Genomic DNA, 19,291 nt, shown 5'->3' on the forward strand with positions numbered 1-19,291 from the left:
GTGTGTGTGTGTGCGCGCGTGCACGCTTGGGTACAAATGTAAGTCTATGTGTACAAGTGTATGGGATGTGTGTGTATAAAAGTATGTGAGCAGAGGTGGTGATGTGTGTACATAGGTGTGTAAGAGTGGTGTGCTAGGGAAATGGAGAGAGGGAGCAGGAAGTAATAGGAACAGAAAGTAGATATAAAACAAACCTCTAAATTAACTAAAGGGAACCAATATATTTTAGGTGACCTTGGAAAATCTGATTAAAATAAAGGGAAACTATTTAAATACTATAAGTATCATAAGTTCCAACACATCACAAGACAAGGAATATCTCCATGTTGATCATTTAGGAAATTAAGTATCAGTCCATACTATTCCTACCCTCACTCAGCTGAAGTTCTGGAAAACCTTCAGTCAATGCTTCCTCCATTTCAACCACGTTTGGTAATGTATCTAAAGCCTCACCACCACCAATATGAGGATCTGGAGAATGACTCCTGCTGTCCATGCCCTGGTCTGGGCTTCTGGGCCTCACATGAATAGACACACACACACACACACACACACACACACACACACACACACACGCACACACAGAACTTCAGCCTTCACCAACCTTCCTATCCACTCACCTATGACCACCACACACGAGTGTTTACCTGCCTTAGTTTCTTATATGATTCTGCCTTGCTTGGTTCCAACCATCCATCCACCCAACATTAAAAGCATTCTATATACTATTCACTGGTGATCTCATCTATACCCCCAACCTACTCAGTTGGGGTATAAATACCTTGGTCAACTCTGTCACACCCTTTCCCAAACCCAAATATCGGACTTTGATCCCCACATCCCCGGGCCCGAGGCACTTAAGTGGAGATGACGCCAAACAGCTCCCATCTACCAACATAGGGGAAGACTCCCAGATGGCCCAGCTGCCATGTGCATCCCCCCACTTCAGTCTGCACCGCCCTCCCCACATACACATCAAGATCTGGTCCCTTGACATCAAACCACGTTGAGCTCACTTTCCCTGCTCCCTTGCTAAAGTGAATTTTACTCCTGGCTTAACACCCCTACCTTCACCTCCACACATATATTCATCCTCTAGGCTGGTCCCATTCATCCTCACTTCCAACTCCAACTATAAGTTAACTCTGGTAGGCCTTACAGCCAAGATCACACAACAGAGACACAAGGCTGTGTTTCTCTGGCTAAAATGTACTACTACTAGGGCTGTGGCTACTACTAACTACTACTATTAATAATAATAACAATATTTTGCATAGAACCAAGCTTACAAAACATTGGTTAACATTGCCTCCATTTTTACCGCTTGAACTTACTAGCTCTACTGTTCTCAATGGATCATCTACAGACACCCACTGGAAGGGGAGAAAAGAATGTTTTGAAGTCAAATGACACAGAAACATATGTTCCTATACCTACATGTGAAATATGTGAGACCAGTTCAGACTCAAAAGGAGCCTCGAGATGGGCAGTGAGCCCCATCAGCCCCACCCCACCATGGTTACTGCAGCACTGGATATACCAGAAAGTGGTGAGCCACCACTGTCCAAAGGAAATTAAGGAAGACCAACAAGACAAGTGCATGAGGTGGAATGCAAGCCCTGTTTCAACAAGTGTTAAGTCCACTATGTAAGGAGCTGAAAGAAAAGCCCTGGTGTAAAACACGGTACGATTTGTATCAACCTTGTTGACGCAAGATGGCAGGTAAGAAGCCCAGCGTCTCCTCAACCCCTACATATCCTAAGCACAATAAACTGACCCTGGCCCTGGACACGACAGCCTGATGTCTCCATCAAGCACAGTCAAGTTCACAGGCAATGGCCTAGAATTCTCTGTTGTGTTACCCCTGCCTTCACCCCACAGCGACTCCCAAGACCTGAAGAGGTTTGTAGGGCTTGCCTTTGATCAGCCGCTCAGGTCTTGTCCCAGGTAAGGTCCACATTGCCTGTGCCAAGTGTCCAAAGACAGTGGCATCGAGAGTAGAAAGCTTGGGCCCCATGATGTACTTCTTATCACCTGCAACAGACAGAGCACAGAGGTCACTGGGCTGGCCCACACTGCCCTACACAGTCACCATGGCATTCAGCACATATGAATTATAGGTTCATTTAACTGCGTGTCAAAAGCTTTGCAGAGTCAAAATGCATGCACCCCCTTTCTCTTAAAAAAATTAGAAACAAAACAAATTGAATAATTTTATATGTCAACCCATACAATAGCAAAACAGGGAAGTAACTGGGAACATATCAAGAGAAGCAGATGAGGGAGGAGGTTCATGGGCAAAAGGGAGATCTGATCACCCCCAGCCCTCTGGAGCCACCTTCTTGTCTCAAACGCTAGAACTGAAAGCCTGAGATGCTTGAGAACACCTGGAAGTTTGCTTACATGGTCTCAAAAGTAACTCAAACCAAGAACACCAACCTCAGCACTTGCTTTTTTAGATTAATACATTTCCTCAGGAAAAACAAGAAGCCTAAAATAAGTTACTTAGGAAGTTTGGAGGCGAGGTTGTCCATGCTGCCCCACGGTCTCAGCAACGCTCTCGCCACTGAGCACCAGCCTCCGCGGGAAACGCTACATAAACAGAAGCCATGAAGTTACAGGTCCAGCCCTGGGATCAGGCTCACATACGATGGTGTTTCGCACTGCTGCTCCCATCTCTCCTTTTCCATCACTACTGAACTAGTTCAGTCCTCGCCACATGGACTATCACACATGACCTGTTAAAATGGCCCCCGGACGTCTCCTCAGGTGCTGTGGCATACAGAGGCAGCACAGGTGGTTTATATCCTGGCAACATCATTATTCACTGTGGTAGGCTGGTCAGTACTTAACCTCTCAATGCCTCAGTTTGCCCACCTGGAAAATGGGGATATTACCAGTGCCCATCCCTTAGGGGTATTGTGAGGCTGAATGGCATCATGCACTGTATCTATGTACCTCACACATTAGCTTCCATGACAGCAGCCCCTCTGTTTCTCCAGCCCATTCCATATCCCACCTGAACTTAAGTCACCATGACAAGACTTTTCACCATGTCACTCCCTTTCACAAATACCTTCAATAGGCTGTAAAATGGGTTATGAAATAAAGCCCGAACTCAGAATTCCAGGCTCAGGATGCTCTGCCTCCAACCCATGTTCCAGCTTTGTCTGTCACTCCTCCCTTATTCTAGCACACCTGGGGAACACCTGCCATTCCCAAGCACGCTTCGTGCTTCCCAAGGCTACACTTTTGCCCATGCTGTGCCCACCCCTTTCCCTGCCCCCTACAACCTGTATGTGCCCCCTACTTCTCTCCATTTGGTAAATTCTATCCATCCTTCAAGGTCCAGCACCAGCCTCCTTTCAAAGCTTTCTCTATTCTTTCTGGTGGTAATGGGAGCTTTCAGTTCACACAGCTCTGTGTTCAAATCTCGCTATTACACACATGACCTTATAGGACTTTAAGGCCTTTTGCGCCTATTGACTTCAATTTATGAACCACAAAATGGGAGGAATTGCTGGTTGTTTAGACGAATAAATGAGGTGACCTGAGGAGAGCACACAGAAGATAGTTCTTCGGGCGCTTGGGTGGCTCAGTCAGTTAAGTGTCTCTCTTTTTTTTCTTTTTTTTTTTCTTGAATGTTTATTTTGAGAGAGAGCACACATGTGCCAGCAGGAGAGGGGCAGACAGAGAGGGAGAGAGAGAGTCCCAAGCTGGCTTGTGCTGTCAGCGCAGAGCCTGAAGCAGGGCTCCATTTCATGAACCGTGAGATCATGACCTGAGCCAAATCAAGTTGGATGTTTAACCAACTGAGACACCCAGGCACCCCTAGCATCCTACTCTTGATTTTGGTTCAAGTCATGATCCGAAGTCGTGAGATGGAGCCCCACATTGGGTTCTGTGCTGAGTGTGCAGCCTGCTTAAGATTCTGCTTCTGGGGCGCCTGGGTGGCTCAGTCGGTTGAGCGTCCGACTTCAGCTCAGGTCACAATCCCATGGTTTGTGAGTTCGAACCCCATGTCAGGCTCTGTGCTGACAACTCAGAGCCTGGAGCCTGCTCTGGATTCTCTCTCTCTCTCTCTCTCTCTCTCTCTCTCTCTCTATCTCTGCCCCTTCCCCACTAGTGCTCTGTCTCTCAAAAATAAATAAATGTAAAAAAAAATTTTTTTAAGATTCTCTCTCTCTCCTTCTGCCCCTCTCCCCCACTCACATGCTTGCTCTCTAAAATAAAAAAAAAAAAAAATTAAAAAAAGAAGATAGGGTCTTGCCTCTTCTCGCCCTGCCTCTTGAGTAGCATTTTTTTTCCATACTGTGCTCTGTGCTGGTGGGTTTTTATCTTTCCAACTATATGGTAAGTTCTTTGAAAGTAGGAAAAACTTCTTATTTTTATGAAACAAACTCAAATACAATGTTTACTACATGCCAGCATGGTTCTAGATGCTATACTCCAAAAATATCCACCCACTTCACTGTTCTTGAGCAGCAAGCTGACAACACTAAGTATCCAATGACAGTAAACAAATTGGGAAGAGAAATGGCTGGAGGTGCGAATGTGACTTAACAGGCCAACATGGCATAAGTAAAGCTGGAGGCTAATGCTACTGAGCTACCGTGATATGTAAATGTATCCAATCCAACACTTTGTACACCTGACACAATGTTTCATGTCAATTACATCTCAATTTTAAAAGGAAGTTAAGGGGCGCCTGGGTGGCGCAGTCAGTTAAGCGTCCGACTTCAGCCAGGTCACGATCTCGCGGTCCGTGAGTTCGAGCCCCGCGTCAGGCTCTGGACTGATGGCTCAGAGCCTGGAGCCTGTTTCCGATTCTGTGTCTCCCTCTCTCTCTGCCCCTCCCCCGTTCATGCTCTGTCTCTCTCTGTCCCAAAAATGAATAAACGTTGAAAAAAAAAATTTAAAAATAAAAGGAAGTTAAAAACAACAACACAAGGACCAAGGAAAGCCCTACAATTTGCTGAACATGCCCAAATTGTCTTTTCTGGTGACAACGAGCAAGCTGTTCAGGCCAGAGCCCTCAGGGGTTTCCATTGCCAACCAACGTCTCCCTTATTTGGGTCTTACCCTGGGATCTAAAAGCCCACTACCTGTATGCTGGGAACACACGGAAAAAATATTGTCTGGGCAAAAATAACAAAGCAAACCTGGGTAAATCATTTGTTCTCAAGAGTGTCAGTTATTTCTTAAATGGCGCTCCCTGCTGGCTCCATGCCTTGGCATTAGTGCTGGCATGAGAGACGCAGGTTGGCCAAAGCACCCTGCCCCAGAGCTCTCATGCCACTGTGCAGGGGCAAGAGAGGTGTGCCAGCCAATGGTCCCTCCAGGATTGTGCCAGGGCTCAGCCCATTCAAGGCCCTAACATAAGAAAACTTTTCTTCCCTCCAGAAAGAAGAAAAACAAGATAGAGGACAACTACAGTAGCTTCCTGATCAAAAGAAAGAAAAGAAACTGTGGATCCCCTCAGTTTGATTAAAAAAGAGAGAGAGAGAGTCTAAGGGAAATGCCAGAATGAAGTCAGTAAATTGTGATGGCTGTTGTAAAATCCAAACACTCTGGGGGCAAGAGGCAAAAATGCAGATAAATAAACAAAAAAAACTGGGGGGGCACCTGGGTGGCTCAGTCAGTTAGGCATCCAAGTCTTGATCTCAGCTCGTCATGATCTCATGGTTCGTGAGTTCAAGCCCCTCATCAGGCTCTGTGGTGACAGTGTGGAGCCTGGAGCCTGGTTGGAATTGTCTCTGTCCTTCTCTCCACCCCTCACCTGTTTGTGCTCTCTCTCTCTCTCAAAATAGATAAATAAACTTAAAAAAAAAAAAAAAAAAAAAAAAAACCTTGGGAAACCTAAAAACAGAGCACATGGGACCTTGATAAAAACAAAAAATTAATAAAAAAAATATAATCATTTGAGGGCGCCTGGGTGGCTCAGTTAAGCATCTGACTTCAGCTCAGGTCATGATCTCATGGTTTGTGTGTTCAAACCCTGTGTCAGGCTCTGTGCTAACAGCTCAGAGCCTGGAGCCTGCTTCTGATTCTGTGTCTCTGTCTCTCTCTGCCCCTCTCCTGTTTGTTCTCTGTTTCTCTCTCTCAAAAATAAACATTAAAAATTAAAAGAGTTTATATACATATAAAATCATTTGAATCCGTACATCAAGTTGTACATATAGTATTCAGCCCAAATTTCCCATTTAGTGTCAGAGCATTAAAACTAAAAGTTCACAGAGTTAGTAATAGAACCAGACTAATAAGGCTGGCATCAGATCTTTTTTTTTTTTTTTTAACATTTATTCACTTTTGAGAGACAGAGCATGAGTGAGGGAGGAGCAGAGAGAGAGGGAGACACAGAATCCGAAGCAGGCTCCAGGCTCTAAGCTGTCAGCACAGAGCCCAACGCGGGGCCCAAACTCACTGACGGCGAGATCATGACCTGAGCTGAAGTCAGACATCCAACCGACTGAGCCACCCAGGTGCCCCTGACATTCAGATCTTCTGATCTCTGGCCTCATACTCTTTGCTCCCTGCAACATGCCTCATATACACAGATCATAGTCTCAGGGATGTTCCTTCTGGAACAGAAGGAGGGTTGAGCTGTGATCATTTACAAAAAAAAAAAAAAGGCTTTAGTTAGGAATACAGAATATAGAAAAACCAAAAAAGGAAAGAAAAGAAGTCTAGGATTTTTAAAGGTGCCTCCAAAAAAAATGGATGGAGTTTAGCATTTGTGGAAAATGCTGACTGACAGATACAACATTACAAGTGTATGCACACACACACACGTTATAAATTTAGAGAATATTAAAATATACTCTGCTATTAAAAAGTCCTCAAGTACCAAATGGCAGGAAGCTTTTTAAAACCTTTTTATTTTGAGGGGCACCTGGGTGGCTCAATCGGTTAAGCATCCAACCTTGGCTCAGGTCATGATCTTGTGGTTTGTGAGTTCAAGCCCCATGTCGGGCTCTGTACTCACAGTACGGAGCCTGCCTGGGATTCTCTCTCTCCTTCTCTATGCCCCTCGCCCATTTGCTCTTTCTCTAAAAATAAATAAATAAACTTTTAAAAAAAATACTTAAACACGTTTTTATTTTGAAATGATTTTAGACTTACGGAAAAGTTACAAAAACAGAGTTCCTGTTTACCTCTTAATCAGCTTCTGCTTATATCAACATCTTATATAACCACAGCACATTTATCAAAACTAAGAAATTGGGGCGCCTGGGTGGCGCAGTCGGTTAAGCGTCCGACTTCAGCCAGGTCACGATCTCGCGGTCCGTGAGTTCGAGCCCCGAGTCGGGCTCTGGGCTGATGGCTCGGAGCCTGGAGCCTGTTTCCGATTCTGTGTCTCCCTCTCTCTCTGCCCCTCCCCCGTTCATGCTCTGTCTCTCTCTGTCCCAAAAAAATAAAAAACGTTGAAAAAAATTAAAAAAAAAAAAAAGAGGGGCGCCTGGGTGGCGCAGTCGGTTAAGCGTCCGACTTCAGCCAGGTCACGATCTCGCGGTCTGTGAGTTCGAGCCCCGCGTCGGGCTCTGGGCTGATGGCTCGGAGCCTGGAGCCTGTTTCCGATTCTGTGTCTCCCTCTCTCTCTGCCCCTCCCCCGTTCATGCTCTGTCTCTCTCTGTCCCAAAAATAAATAAAAAACATTGAAAAAAAATTAAAAAAAAAAAACTAAGAAATTAACACGAATACAGAACGATTAACTGCACTATAGACTCCATTCAAATTTTATTAGTTTTCCAACTAACGTCGCCTTGTGTTCCAGGAGCCAGTCTAGGATCCCACACTACATTTAGGTGTCCTGTATCCTTAACTCCTCCAAACTGAAACTTCCTCACTCTCCTTGTCTTTCGTAACCTCAACATTTTTAAAGAATACTCGTCAGTTATTTTGCACCATGTTCATCAATTTGAGTTTGTCTAAGGTTTTTTATGATTAGACTGGGTCATGCAGGGATGCCTGGGTGACTCAGTCAGTTAAGCATCTGACTTAGTTTCCGTTCGGGTCATGATCTCACAGTTGATGGCTGCAAGCCCCATGTCAGCACAGAGACTGCTTGGGATTCTCTCTCTGCCTCTCTTTCTTCCTTTCTTTCTCTCTCTCTCACCATCTCTCTTAAAAATAAATAAACAAATTTTAAAAAGCAGGTTAGGTCATACATTTTTGGCGAGAATTCCATGGAAGTAATAATGTACCCTTCTGTGATAGGTAATTTTATGTGTCAACATGACTAGGCCACGGAGTGCTAAATTATTTGGTCAAACATTATTTTGGACATTTTTGTGGGGGTGTTTTGGATGAGGTTAATATTTAAGTGGAGACTGAGTATAGCAAATTACCTTCTCAAATATGGGTGGGCCTCATCCAATCAGTTGAAGAATAAACAAAAGTTCTGACTCTCCCCAGAGTAAGAGAGAATTCCTTCTGCCTGACTGCCTTCAAATGGGGATGTGGGCTTTTTTCCTGACTTTGGACTCAAATTGAAACATTGGCTTATCCTGGGTCTTGAGACTGCTGACGTTTGGATTGGAACCACTCCAACAGCAATCCCGGGTCTCTAGCTTGCCGACTCACCCAGCTTATCTTGTGACATCAGCCTCTATAACTGCATGAGCCAATGCCTTATGCTAAAACCTTACACTAAATACACATATACCAAATATATTTATTTATTTACATACAGCTTATTGGTCTGTTTCTCTGAAGAACCCTCGACTAATATGCCTTCTCAGGGCATCATAATAGAGGGTCCATAATGTCTGTGTGTCTTATCATTGGTAAGGTTAACCTTGACTATGTGGCAAAGATGGCACCTGTGAGATTTCTTCACTGTAGTGGTACTATTTTTCCTTTTGCAATTAAGAATCTTGGGAGAGCTATTTTGAAACTATATAAATAGCATGTTTCTCTGCAAACTTTGGCCCACTGATTTCAGCATTACTACTATGACGTTTGCCTCATCAGGATTTTCTGTTTCTCTCACTCCTTCTACCTGTATTGATTAGTATTTTACTATTCCCTACATCCCCCATCTACTAATGTATTCAATTATTTATTTATGTAAGTATGTATTCATCAATACTTATCTTATTCTATGGCTTATAATCCAGTACTTTCATTATATATTTTATTGCTCAAATTGCTCTAGTTGTGGCCTTTTGGACGTTGGCAGGAAGTAATTTTAAGAGGGAAATTGAATTTAGATTTGACTCTGCTTAGAGACAAAGAGGCCGAGCTAAGGTCTCAAGACTTCAGCACTACCAGCTTTCACCAAGCAGTTCCAGATCTTGCAGCCAGACATTGCAAAAACAAAACACTAAGGGCAGTTTTGAAGGGTACTAAAGGAACAGGCTTGGGGGATGAGGCAACTCGAGCTTTATCTTCAGTAGGTAAACTACCCCCACCAGCTTCTGTAGGGAGGGACAGAAGCAGCTAAGAGATATCTGAGCACCCACAACTCCCTGCCAGCCTCCAGGCTGGGAGCATGGACCAGAACCACTGGTGAGGGCAAATGAAGGCTGAACATATCAGAAACCCTGGGAGGTGAGGGGTATCAGACTCCCTGAGGGATACTCTACCAGAGGCCAGTCTCCAAGCACCTGGAACACCTCTCCCTTGCAGAGCACTCCTGACTATAAGGGTGAGCCCCCGTCACAAAAGAGTGTGGAGTATATCCAGCAAATGACAGCAGGGTGACTTCAGGTGCTCAGGGTGATTTCACAGAACTCCATGCCCTGATCTTCCAGTGGTCTTCTTGAGAGACCAGTGAAGAAATACAAGTACAGGGACCAAACAGCCAGAGGGGAGGAGCCATGGAGAAGAAAAGCCCACAGCAGGGGCAAAAGGAATTGGCTCCACTGAGGGCTAGGGAATGCTAGCTGGTCCTGGGTGTTTCTAGAATCTGATCTTACCTTTCTTGAGTGGTTTGGGCAGCTCCTCCCCATGACAAACACCATGATGCAGATGCAGTAACCATTGGGGCACCCAAGGATGACCAGAAATTGAGTGGGGGTGCTAAGTTAAGAATAACAAAAATATTCTGGGACCCTAGAGGATATTTGCTCTTTGTACCTCAGACTTGAGCTGTGATTGGACTTTATCAAGATCACTGGTCAAAATCTTGCGATCCCATTAATATAAGGCTGCTTATCCTGACGTCTAAGCCTGACCTCTGGCTCTTTCCACAGTATCTTCCACTTCTCCTGTCATAGACAGCAACACAGGGCTGACCAGGAGACACCAGAACACAACAAAGATGAGAATATATGGAAGAAGACTGAGCATGTTGGCCAGGTCCCGCACCCCCATTAGGACGGACTGAGATGATGGGTAGAAATGAGGGGGAAGGGTGAATATGGAGAAAAAAGCCACAGAGTTGTCCAGGGAGAACTAAACCAACATGGAGTCTGAGAAGAATGGTCAGAATCCAAGCCTGAAGATTCAGACCAAACTGAGAGAACAAGCTGTAGAGCTGAAGCAAGCTAGGTTTGGTGAGCAGGGGAATCAAGGGAAGAGGAGAAAAGCAGAGAACTTTTCTAAGTGGGTCTTAAAAGTCTCACTTAGAGGTAGGACCACATAATGGCGCAACTAAGAAACAACTCCGGGTCCTAGGCTGTTTGCCTGCTGCCTGGCTCTCAGCCTCCACCTTGGGGAGAACGGGTGAGAGCTGACAGCTGCTAACTTTCCTGAGTCCCCAGCTGGGCACACCAAGGTCTAGCTAGTATGCATGCTCTACTTCAGTCAAACATGCTGAGTGTTCATCCTATTCCCCCAGCCTCAAACAACTTCTTATCTGACCTAAGTCTTCCCATCAGACTCAGATCAGGTCCTCCCTCTTCTACTCGGTGAAGACCACCCTCACTGTTGTGGTCCCACAGAGTACCTCTCATTTCCCACTCTTTTGCTAAATCCCAGAGGTATAACGGCTTAGAGCAAAGCTACACAAAGAATAATCTGAGACCATGAGCATCACAAATTCTCACATCCCATCTACTGAATTAGAATGTCTGGGAGTGAGACTAGAAAAATCTGTGCTTCAATAAGCTTTCAGGTCAGCCAAAATCACCTGGAGGGCCTGCAGAGCTTGGGCCACACTTTGAATGACACTGTTCTAGGTGATTCTTATCATGCTAGAGTTTGAGAAGTATTGGTCTGGACGAGATCAGTGATCTTCAACTCAAGTACACATCATAATCACCTGGAGGCCTTTTAAAAAACACTCATTGATGCCCTTACCCCCACACCAGGAGTTTCTGATTCAGTAGGTATGGACTGGGACTCAAGAATCCGCATTTCTAACAGATCTCAGGTAATGCTGATGTTGCTGCTCCAGGGACCACACTTCGAGAACCACTGATCTAGCTCTCTCATCAGGTAATTCATACATGCCATCTCATAGTCTTATTTACGTGCATGTCCTGTCTCCTCACGTAGTTGTTAAGCTGTTTGAGGACATATAACCCTCTGGTTTACTTTTCTGTCCACCAGGTACCTATCACAATAGAAACTGTCAATTAGATGATAATAGCTGTAATTATGTTTGATCTCTGCCCTTTCTTAGAATGGAGAGCTATTGTAAGGATTAAAAGATAAAATAATGTGAAAGTACTTTGCAAACTAGAAGTGCTATTTTTTTTTAATGTTTATTCATTTTTGAGAGACAGAGTGTGAGTGGGGGAGGGGCAAAGAGAGAGGGGGACATAGAATCCAAAGTAGGCTCCAGGCTCTGAGCTGTCAGCACAGGGCCCAACGTGGGGCTCGAACTCACAAACCGTGAGATCATGACCTGAGCCGGAGTTGGACACCCAACTGACTGAGCCACCCAAGCGCCCCTAGAAGTGCTATTTTTTTATTTAAATTTTTGTTAATGTTTATTCATTTTTTTTTTATAATTTTTTTTTTCTCAACGTTTTTATTTATTTTTGGGACAGAGAGAGACAGAGCATGAACGGGGGAGGGGCAGAGAGAGAGGGAGACACAGAATCGGAAACAGGCTCCAGGCTCCGAGCCATCAGCCCAGAGCCTGACGCAGGGCTCGAACTCACGGACCGCGAGATCGTGACCTGGCTGAAGTCGGACGCTTAACCGACTGCGCCACCCAGGCGCCCCAATATTTATTCATTTTTGAGAGACAGAGGGAAACAGAGCATGAGTGGGAGGAGGGGCAGAGAGAGATGGAGAAGCAGGCTCCAGGCTCTGAGCTGTCAGCACAGAGACCGACACAGGGCTTGAACTCACAGACCGCAAGATCATGACCGGAGGTGAAGCCAGACACTTAACTGACTGAGGTACCCAGGCACCCCTAGAACTGCTATTTTAACCCCAGTAGTCACAACAAGTCCTGCCTGTGGACAGAACCAGTCCAACATCTATCCCAGTGTAGAAATCCCTTCTCCCACTTTCCCACCACCTATTTCCCAACCCAATCCTGCTGGGGACTTCTCCATCACTTCTCGGGCAGGACAGACTATTCTATGGTTAGACAGTTCCAAACACTGGACAAAAATATGACTCCTTAGAACTTCCATCATTCATCCCAGCTCTTTCCTTTGGAATCACAACAGAAATTATGGCCATATTTACTCTACCCATTCCTAGGAAAATAAATCTCCACTAACATATTTCCAAGTAAAAGCTGACCACCTGCACATGTATCAGTATGGAATAGTGGGTAGTAAGTTTACTTCAGGGCATTGGAAACAGCTACAGAAATGAACCTCTGACTCATGCCTGTTCCCTCCCTTACTAATTTTGCTCCCGTTTTCCACTGGTCATGACCAACTCTGCTTCTGCCATTTAGCTTAAGACAAAGAGCTCTGCGGGGCACCTGCGGGGCTCAGTCAGTTAAGCGTCTGACTTCGACTCAGGTCATGGTCTTGCCATTCCCAAGTTCGAGCCCCGTGTCAGGCTCTGTGCTGACAGCTCAGAGCCTGGAGCCTGTTTCAGATACTGTCTCTCCCTCTCTCTCTGCCCCTCCCCTGCTTGCACTCTTTCTCTCTCTTAAAAATAAACATTAAAAAAGTTAAAAAGAGAGAGAGAGAAAGGGCTTTGCTAGAAAATATAAGTTCAAGAGAGAAATTAAAGTCAAAAAAATTTCAAGCATGCATTTTTCTGTTAGTCTAAGAAATAAAGAGAAATTGTGAATTTCCTTCTACTTGAGCACTGATATGACTTATAAGCAGATAATTCCAGTGAAGTCAATGTGGACACCACCAACATCTCTATTGTCCTTCTCTCACCTTTAATTAGGAATTTGAGGAAAATTGAGAAATAAAAATTACTGAATACTTTCCCCAAAGATAGCACATGTCACAGAATCTTGCCAGCCAACTTTCCAGAAGACACATTAAGCTCTTTTTCCGCATATGAATCGCCAACAGAGCAAAGCTACAAGGAAAAATAAAATCTACTTTCTGTTCTCTCTTACACTCCTGACCAGACCCTCTTTGTTGGGCTACTTCCTTTAAAGAGCTCTTGTCCATATTCCCAGCATGCTCTAAAACTGCTGTGTATGTGATTCTTTCCATTGCGGAGGAGAAAGGAGTTGCTATCTTATATGTGAAGTTATTAATCAAGGAGAACACCAGAGGAAGCACCTAAATTTAACGCCTCCTCAGATTTAATTCTAGAAAGCAACTAGCTAGCCCTGCAATTTTCTGTAAGATTCTCTGAAAGAACACCCAAAAAGAATTTTTCTCAGCTTGTATGAACTGTCTTGACCGAGTCCCCACTGACCAAAACCAATCATCTCGCCTCTCCCTCCCCATCGCCTCTTTGATGATGTCCCTCCCGGCTCTTCAGATTCTCTATGGATGAGACCAGGAAGTATATACCATCCCCACTATAAGGAACGAGTTGCATTTGTTCTTCTATACTTCAGTCCTCATGATGTGTCCTCATAATGTGTTCATAATGTGTCCGACCTTATGAACGTCACACACCCAAAGCCTCCATGGGCATATAACTGTAACTTTAGAAAACTTGGAGAAAGGATTTGCACCAAGTGGAAAAACTTCACACATGGGAAATCTAGATTAGGAAAGTACTCCTCAGAATGAGGCAAATGCCTGCTAAGACTCACGTATTATTATAATTTAATATCATTAAACAGTAGCTCCTGGAAATCACAAAGAACTACAACTAACCTCTCAAATGATGACATAATGTTACTGACTCACTGATGATTGGCCTTATTCATCTCTCTTCTTCTTCTTTTTTTTTTTTAATTTTAGAGATGGGGAGACAGAGAGCGAGAGGGAGAGACAGGCAGAGGGAGGGAGGGAGGGAGGGAGAGGGAGAGAGGGAGGGAGAGAGAGAGAGAGAGAGAGAGAGAGAGAGAGAGAGAGAGAGAGAGAATGCTAAGCAGGCTCCATGCTCAGCACAGAGCCCAAGGTGGGGCTCGATCCCACGACCCTGGGATTATGACCTCAGCTGAAATCAAAAGTTGGATACTCAACCAACTAAGCCACCCACGTACCCCTATTCATCTCTCTTCTTAAAGTTGCTACAATACTGTTGCTTCTGAGTCTGACTACACATTGGACTGAAATCTGAAGGGTTTAAAAATCACATGGGTCTCCCCAATCTCACCTCACCATCCCAAGTACACCACCTTTTTTTTTCTTTTTTAAGTTTTTTTATTTATTTTGAGAGAAAAAGAGAGAGAGAGCACAATCAGAGAAGGGGCAGAGAAAGATGGAGAGAGAATCCCAAGCAGGCTCTGCACTGTCACCACAGAGCCCAATGCAGGGCTTGAACTCATAAACCGTAAGATCATGACCTGAGCTAAAACCAAGCGTGAGACGCTTAACCAACTGAGACACCCAGGCTCCCCCACCAAGTACACCTTCTGAGGGTAAAGAATACATATCACTCAACTCAAACTACATCCCAGGAGAGGCTTTCCCCTTAATTTCATTTCTGTCTCGGCTGCCCTGTATTCGGGCAAAGGAACCTGCTGTTCCATCTCTGTATTCAATAAGGACTATCTGGTAGCCCCCACATTCTGGTTTGGTTAGTGAAACAACACATCAGACAGAACTCAATGTCACACTGAATTTAAGTTCAAATCCTTTTATAAGGAACTTACCCTTTTAAGAAGACTGACTAGTAGTGGATTCCCATGGGAGGTTTTGTGTTTGGCCATCAAGGCCATGCAAGCAGTCTCCAGAGCCCTCAAGGACTTTTATTCATTTTATAGATCTCAGGTTTCACCTTAGTCAGAACCCAGGATCCTCAACCACTTTCGAACATTGAAGCAAGCACCAAAAACTGGTAAAGATCTTTCACCACCAGAACTGTTTAGGGCCTGCCCAGAGTGATGGATCTTACTCAGATTCACTCAATGGGCACAGGTCCCTTAGGATAAAATCAAAGCTATCGATTTTATCTTTAAACATGGAAATCCTATATGTTCTTAAATGCTATGCCCATGACCATGCTAAATATCACGTCAGAGTTCTGTGTGAAGCTTCTTCTTAAGTGCAGGACGGAATTCTTATCCTACTTTATAGGAAACCTTATTACTCCTGTACTGAATGCTTTTGTCCATGTATCCTGACCATTACACGGTTTAAAACACACCACATTACTCTCTCCCCAGTGCAGACTGCTTTCTCCAAGATCGCTGAATCCTGAGACAGAAACCTCCCACGTGCCAAGCTCTATTGCTTTGGAAAAGATACAGATTTCTTCAGAGCCAAGATAAAAATAACCTTTAAGAATCAGAATGGGTAATCATAATAGTATCTTGAGAGACGAGAAGATAAGATTCTACTTCTGAAAGATGTAAAACCTTTTACTGAAAAACTTGAGGCAAATGAGATCTGATGCCTGCCACCCACCACAGCAGGATAAGCACTCTTCGGTCTGCTGACAGCCTGGCATCACTCTTCACAACTCAGCAGTCACTAAGTCTCCTGCCGGGATTAACAGGACAGGAGCCATGTAGGTGTATTTCTTATTGCCGAATAACAAAGCACCCAAAACTCAGCAGCTTAAAACAACAAACATTTATTGCCTCACGGTTTCTGCAGGTCCAGAATCCAGGCAGCCTTAGCTGGGTGCCTCAGGCTCAGGGTTTCTCACAGGCTATAATGAAGAAGTTGGCCAGGGTTGCAGTTAACTCAAGACTTGACTCAGGGAGGCTGTTTCCAAACTCATTCACAGGCCTCGGGTACTTGCTGGCTCTTGGCCAGAGATATGCATTCCCTGCCACATGGACGTCTCCATAGAGCAGCTCACAACAGTGCTGGCTTCCGTCAAAGCAAGCAAGTGACAGCAAGAACAAGAGAGAGGAGATGCCCAAAATGGAAGCCACAGTCTTTTTATAACCTCACCTTGGAAAGGATATCCCATTGCTTCTGCCATATTCTATTTGTTGGAACCAAATCAATAAATCTAGCTTACACTCAAGGGGAGGGGATTATACAAAAGGATGAACACCAGGAGGCAGGAATCACTGGGGGCCATCTTGGAGGCTGCCTACTACAGGAGGAATCTATCAGGGCTACATTCAAAAGCATTTGGAAGTTTAATGTCATGATATCTGTAGTTTACTCTAAAATACTAGCACACACACACACACACACACACACACACACACACACACACAAATAGTGAAAACAAATATAGCAAAATGTTAACAATCATTAAATCAAGATGGTGATTATAAAGCTATTCATTGGACTGCTATTCTACTTTTCTGTGTCTGGAAAATTTCCTAATTAAAAAAAATCAAAACCACCTGACCTTGTTCAGTACTAATGGATCAAGGAGGAAAATTGTATCAACTAGACTAAATCTTACAACATTATAACATTTGGCAGAAAACCTCAATGTTTAAACAGACTATACTAAACCACCCTCATCTAACAGGTTACTGAACTGAACTACTTGGGGTTTATTTGGTACCCAGATGCTCTGACAGTCTCATCAGAATGGTTCCTTGTGACTCTGTCTAGATTGTGAAATCAATGAAGAAAGAAATCACACTAGATGATGAGCACTACTTGAGTGCTAACACGGTACCCCCAGTACCCAGCCCCATGCCTCACACCTAGTAGGTACTCAGTAAACATATCAAATCTTTTAGACCAAAGTTATCCCTCCCATACGTGATGGCATAGAACTCTTGGATCTAGAACTCCGGGGCACAACCAAAGGCTTGTATAGGTGCTTGAGCTAATAGTTCATGAAGAACTATTTGGCCCTGTCCTAGACAGCTACAGCTCACTGTTCCATGGAGGCAAGATGGCCTTCTAACCAGGTAACACAATGAGTCAGGACCTTAAGTTCTCATGAGAGAACATCAAAGCCTGGGCCACCTGGTTTCTAATGCAAGGAGAACTGTCTTAAACCAATAACATGGAAGAGCTCTACCTCTGGTAGTCACCAAAAGAATTAAATATAAAAGAGCTGACTCAGGGCTAGCTAAAACTTTCCCTCAACTTCTGCCCCCAAAACTATCTTATATTAAACGGTGGGTCTATGAGGTGCCTGTGCTATGGCTATAGGGTAAGTTATAAAAACCTTTAGGCTCTCTAACCTCCAAGTCTATAATACCTTATATCAGAAAAAAATATATAGGAACTACATTAAAGTAGGTCTCCAGAAATTCAATGCTAGACCTAGAGCTTTCGCTAAGGAAAACTTTTATAAATGTTTACATTCAAAAACACTATCTAGGGGTGCCTGGGTGGCTCAGTCGGTTGAGCATCCAACTTCGGCCCAGGTCATGATCCCACGCTTTGTGGGTTCAAGTCCCGTGTCGGGCTCTGTGCTGACAGCTCGGAGACTGGAGCCTGCTTCGATTCTGTGTTTCCTTCTCTCTCTGCCCCTCCCCCACTCTGTCTCTCTGTCTCCCCAAAATAAGTAAACATTAAAAAAAAATTAAAAAACAAAACAAAACACTGTCTATAAGGGCCACCTGACTGGTTCAGTCCATAGAGCATGTGACTCTGGATCTCAGATCTTATTTATTTGGAGAGAAAGAGAGCAGGGGAGAGGAAGAGAGAGAAGGAGACAGAAAGAATCCCAAGCAGGGTCTACACTGTCAGCACTGTGAACTCACAAACTGTGAGATCATAACCTGAGCCAAGACCAAGAGTCAGAAGCTTAACCAACTGAGCCACCCAGGTACCCCTCAAGTTTCCCTTCTTACCTTGGTGGCCAAAAAAACTTAAACTGTGCCCGATTCCAGGAATACACTCATTCCAAGTACATGATTTTTTCACTCAGTTTCTGAAAGTTTTGTATTATGGTTCCATATGTTATATTCCCCTCCCTTACATGTGGATTGCCTCAAATTCCTTTTGGAAGTTAGTATTCATTCAGCACACAGTTACTGAGTGCCTACTATTTTCCAGACCTTCTGTTAGGTATGAGGGTTAGAGGGAAGCCAGTCAGTCAATTCCTTCAAAATAATAAATAATGTTCTCAGGCAAGGTTTGGGGAAAGTTGGGGTAGGGGGGTGGGAGGCACAGAAAGAGGCCAGACAAGTACAATATGGTACTCCATGATGGAAGTCATTACAAAATGAAACAGGAAAGAAGAGCAACATACAATGTAGGCAGCCCCATGGGGCTGGAGGAGGTTGAGAACATCAAGAAAGTATCCAAGTAGAAATAAAACTTACACACCTGTGGAATTAAGCAAGGCAAGGGAGACCGCCTATGTGAAGACATGAAACTGCCCAACAGCACAGTGTGCTTCAGGAATCCAAGGGTAATTTGCTGTGGTAGAAAGCAATGTGCATGAGAGGGAGAAGTAGGAAATGAGGATTGAGATATGAGCAGAATTCAAGTTGTAAAGAAAAGGAGTTTGGATGTTAGTCTAAAAGACTGAGAGCCTACAGTTCAGATTTACATCTTAAACAGTTAGATTAAACATGCTAAGAGCCTACATCTTAAACACGCTAAGAGCCTACATCTTAGATTAAACACGCTAGCAGAATTAAAAAGCAGACCTGGAGATTGGGACATCAGCTAAGAAGCTGTGGCAAAATCTAAGCAAGAGACATTGGGTGCCCCTCCTATAGCGATGGGGCGGAAAGGAAGTCGGAGATGAAGGCATTTGGTGAGCACCCTGGTGATGAGGTAGGTGTATCCATTCCTTCGGAGAGCAAGCACTGATAGAGCCCTCAGCTCTAGAGACCAACTCCTGGGTCCAAGCCTGACCCCACCCCACCACTTATTAGCTATGTGCTCTTAGGTCAGTTAGTAAACCACTCCATACCTCAGTTTCCTCACTTACAAACCAGGCATAATACTACTGATAATAATAA

At 44.3% G+C, this 19,291-nt stretch overlaps 1 protein-coding gene across 8 annotated transcripts in view; it reads right to left on the reverse strand.

Annotated features, from left to right (window-relative positions):
- FAXC (failed axon connections homolog, metaxin like GST domain containing) overlaps positions 1-19,291 on the reverse strand; it is a 101,190-nt gene that overhangs the window by 15,541 nt on the left and 66,358 nt on the right. For all 8 annotated transcript variants that reach the window (XR_007152106.1, XR_007152105.1, XR_007152104.1 and 5 more), the window contains one exon: positions 1,918-2,034. Coding sequence is in view for 5 of the 8 variants with exons in the window: in XM_047858358.1 (XP_047714314.1) it covers positions 1,918-2,034 (117 nt within the window). In the remaining 3 variants the exon portion in view is untranslated. The remainder of the gene's footprint in view (positions 1-1,917; positions 2,035-19,291) is intronic.

This window comes from Prionailurus viverrinus, chromosome B2 (genome assembly GCF_022837055.1).
Source record: "Prionailurus viverrinus isolate Anna chromosome B2, UM_Priviv_1.0, whole genome shotgun sequence".
NCBI classification, from domain to species: Eukaryota; Metazoa; Chordata; class Mammalia; order Carnivora; family Felidae; genus Prionailurus; species Prionailurus viverrinus.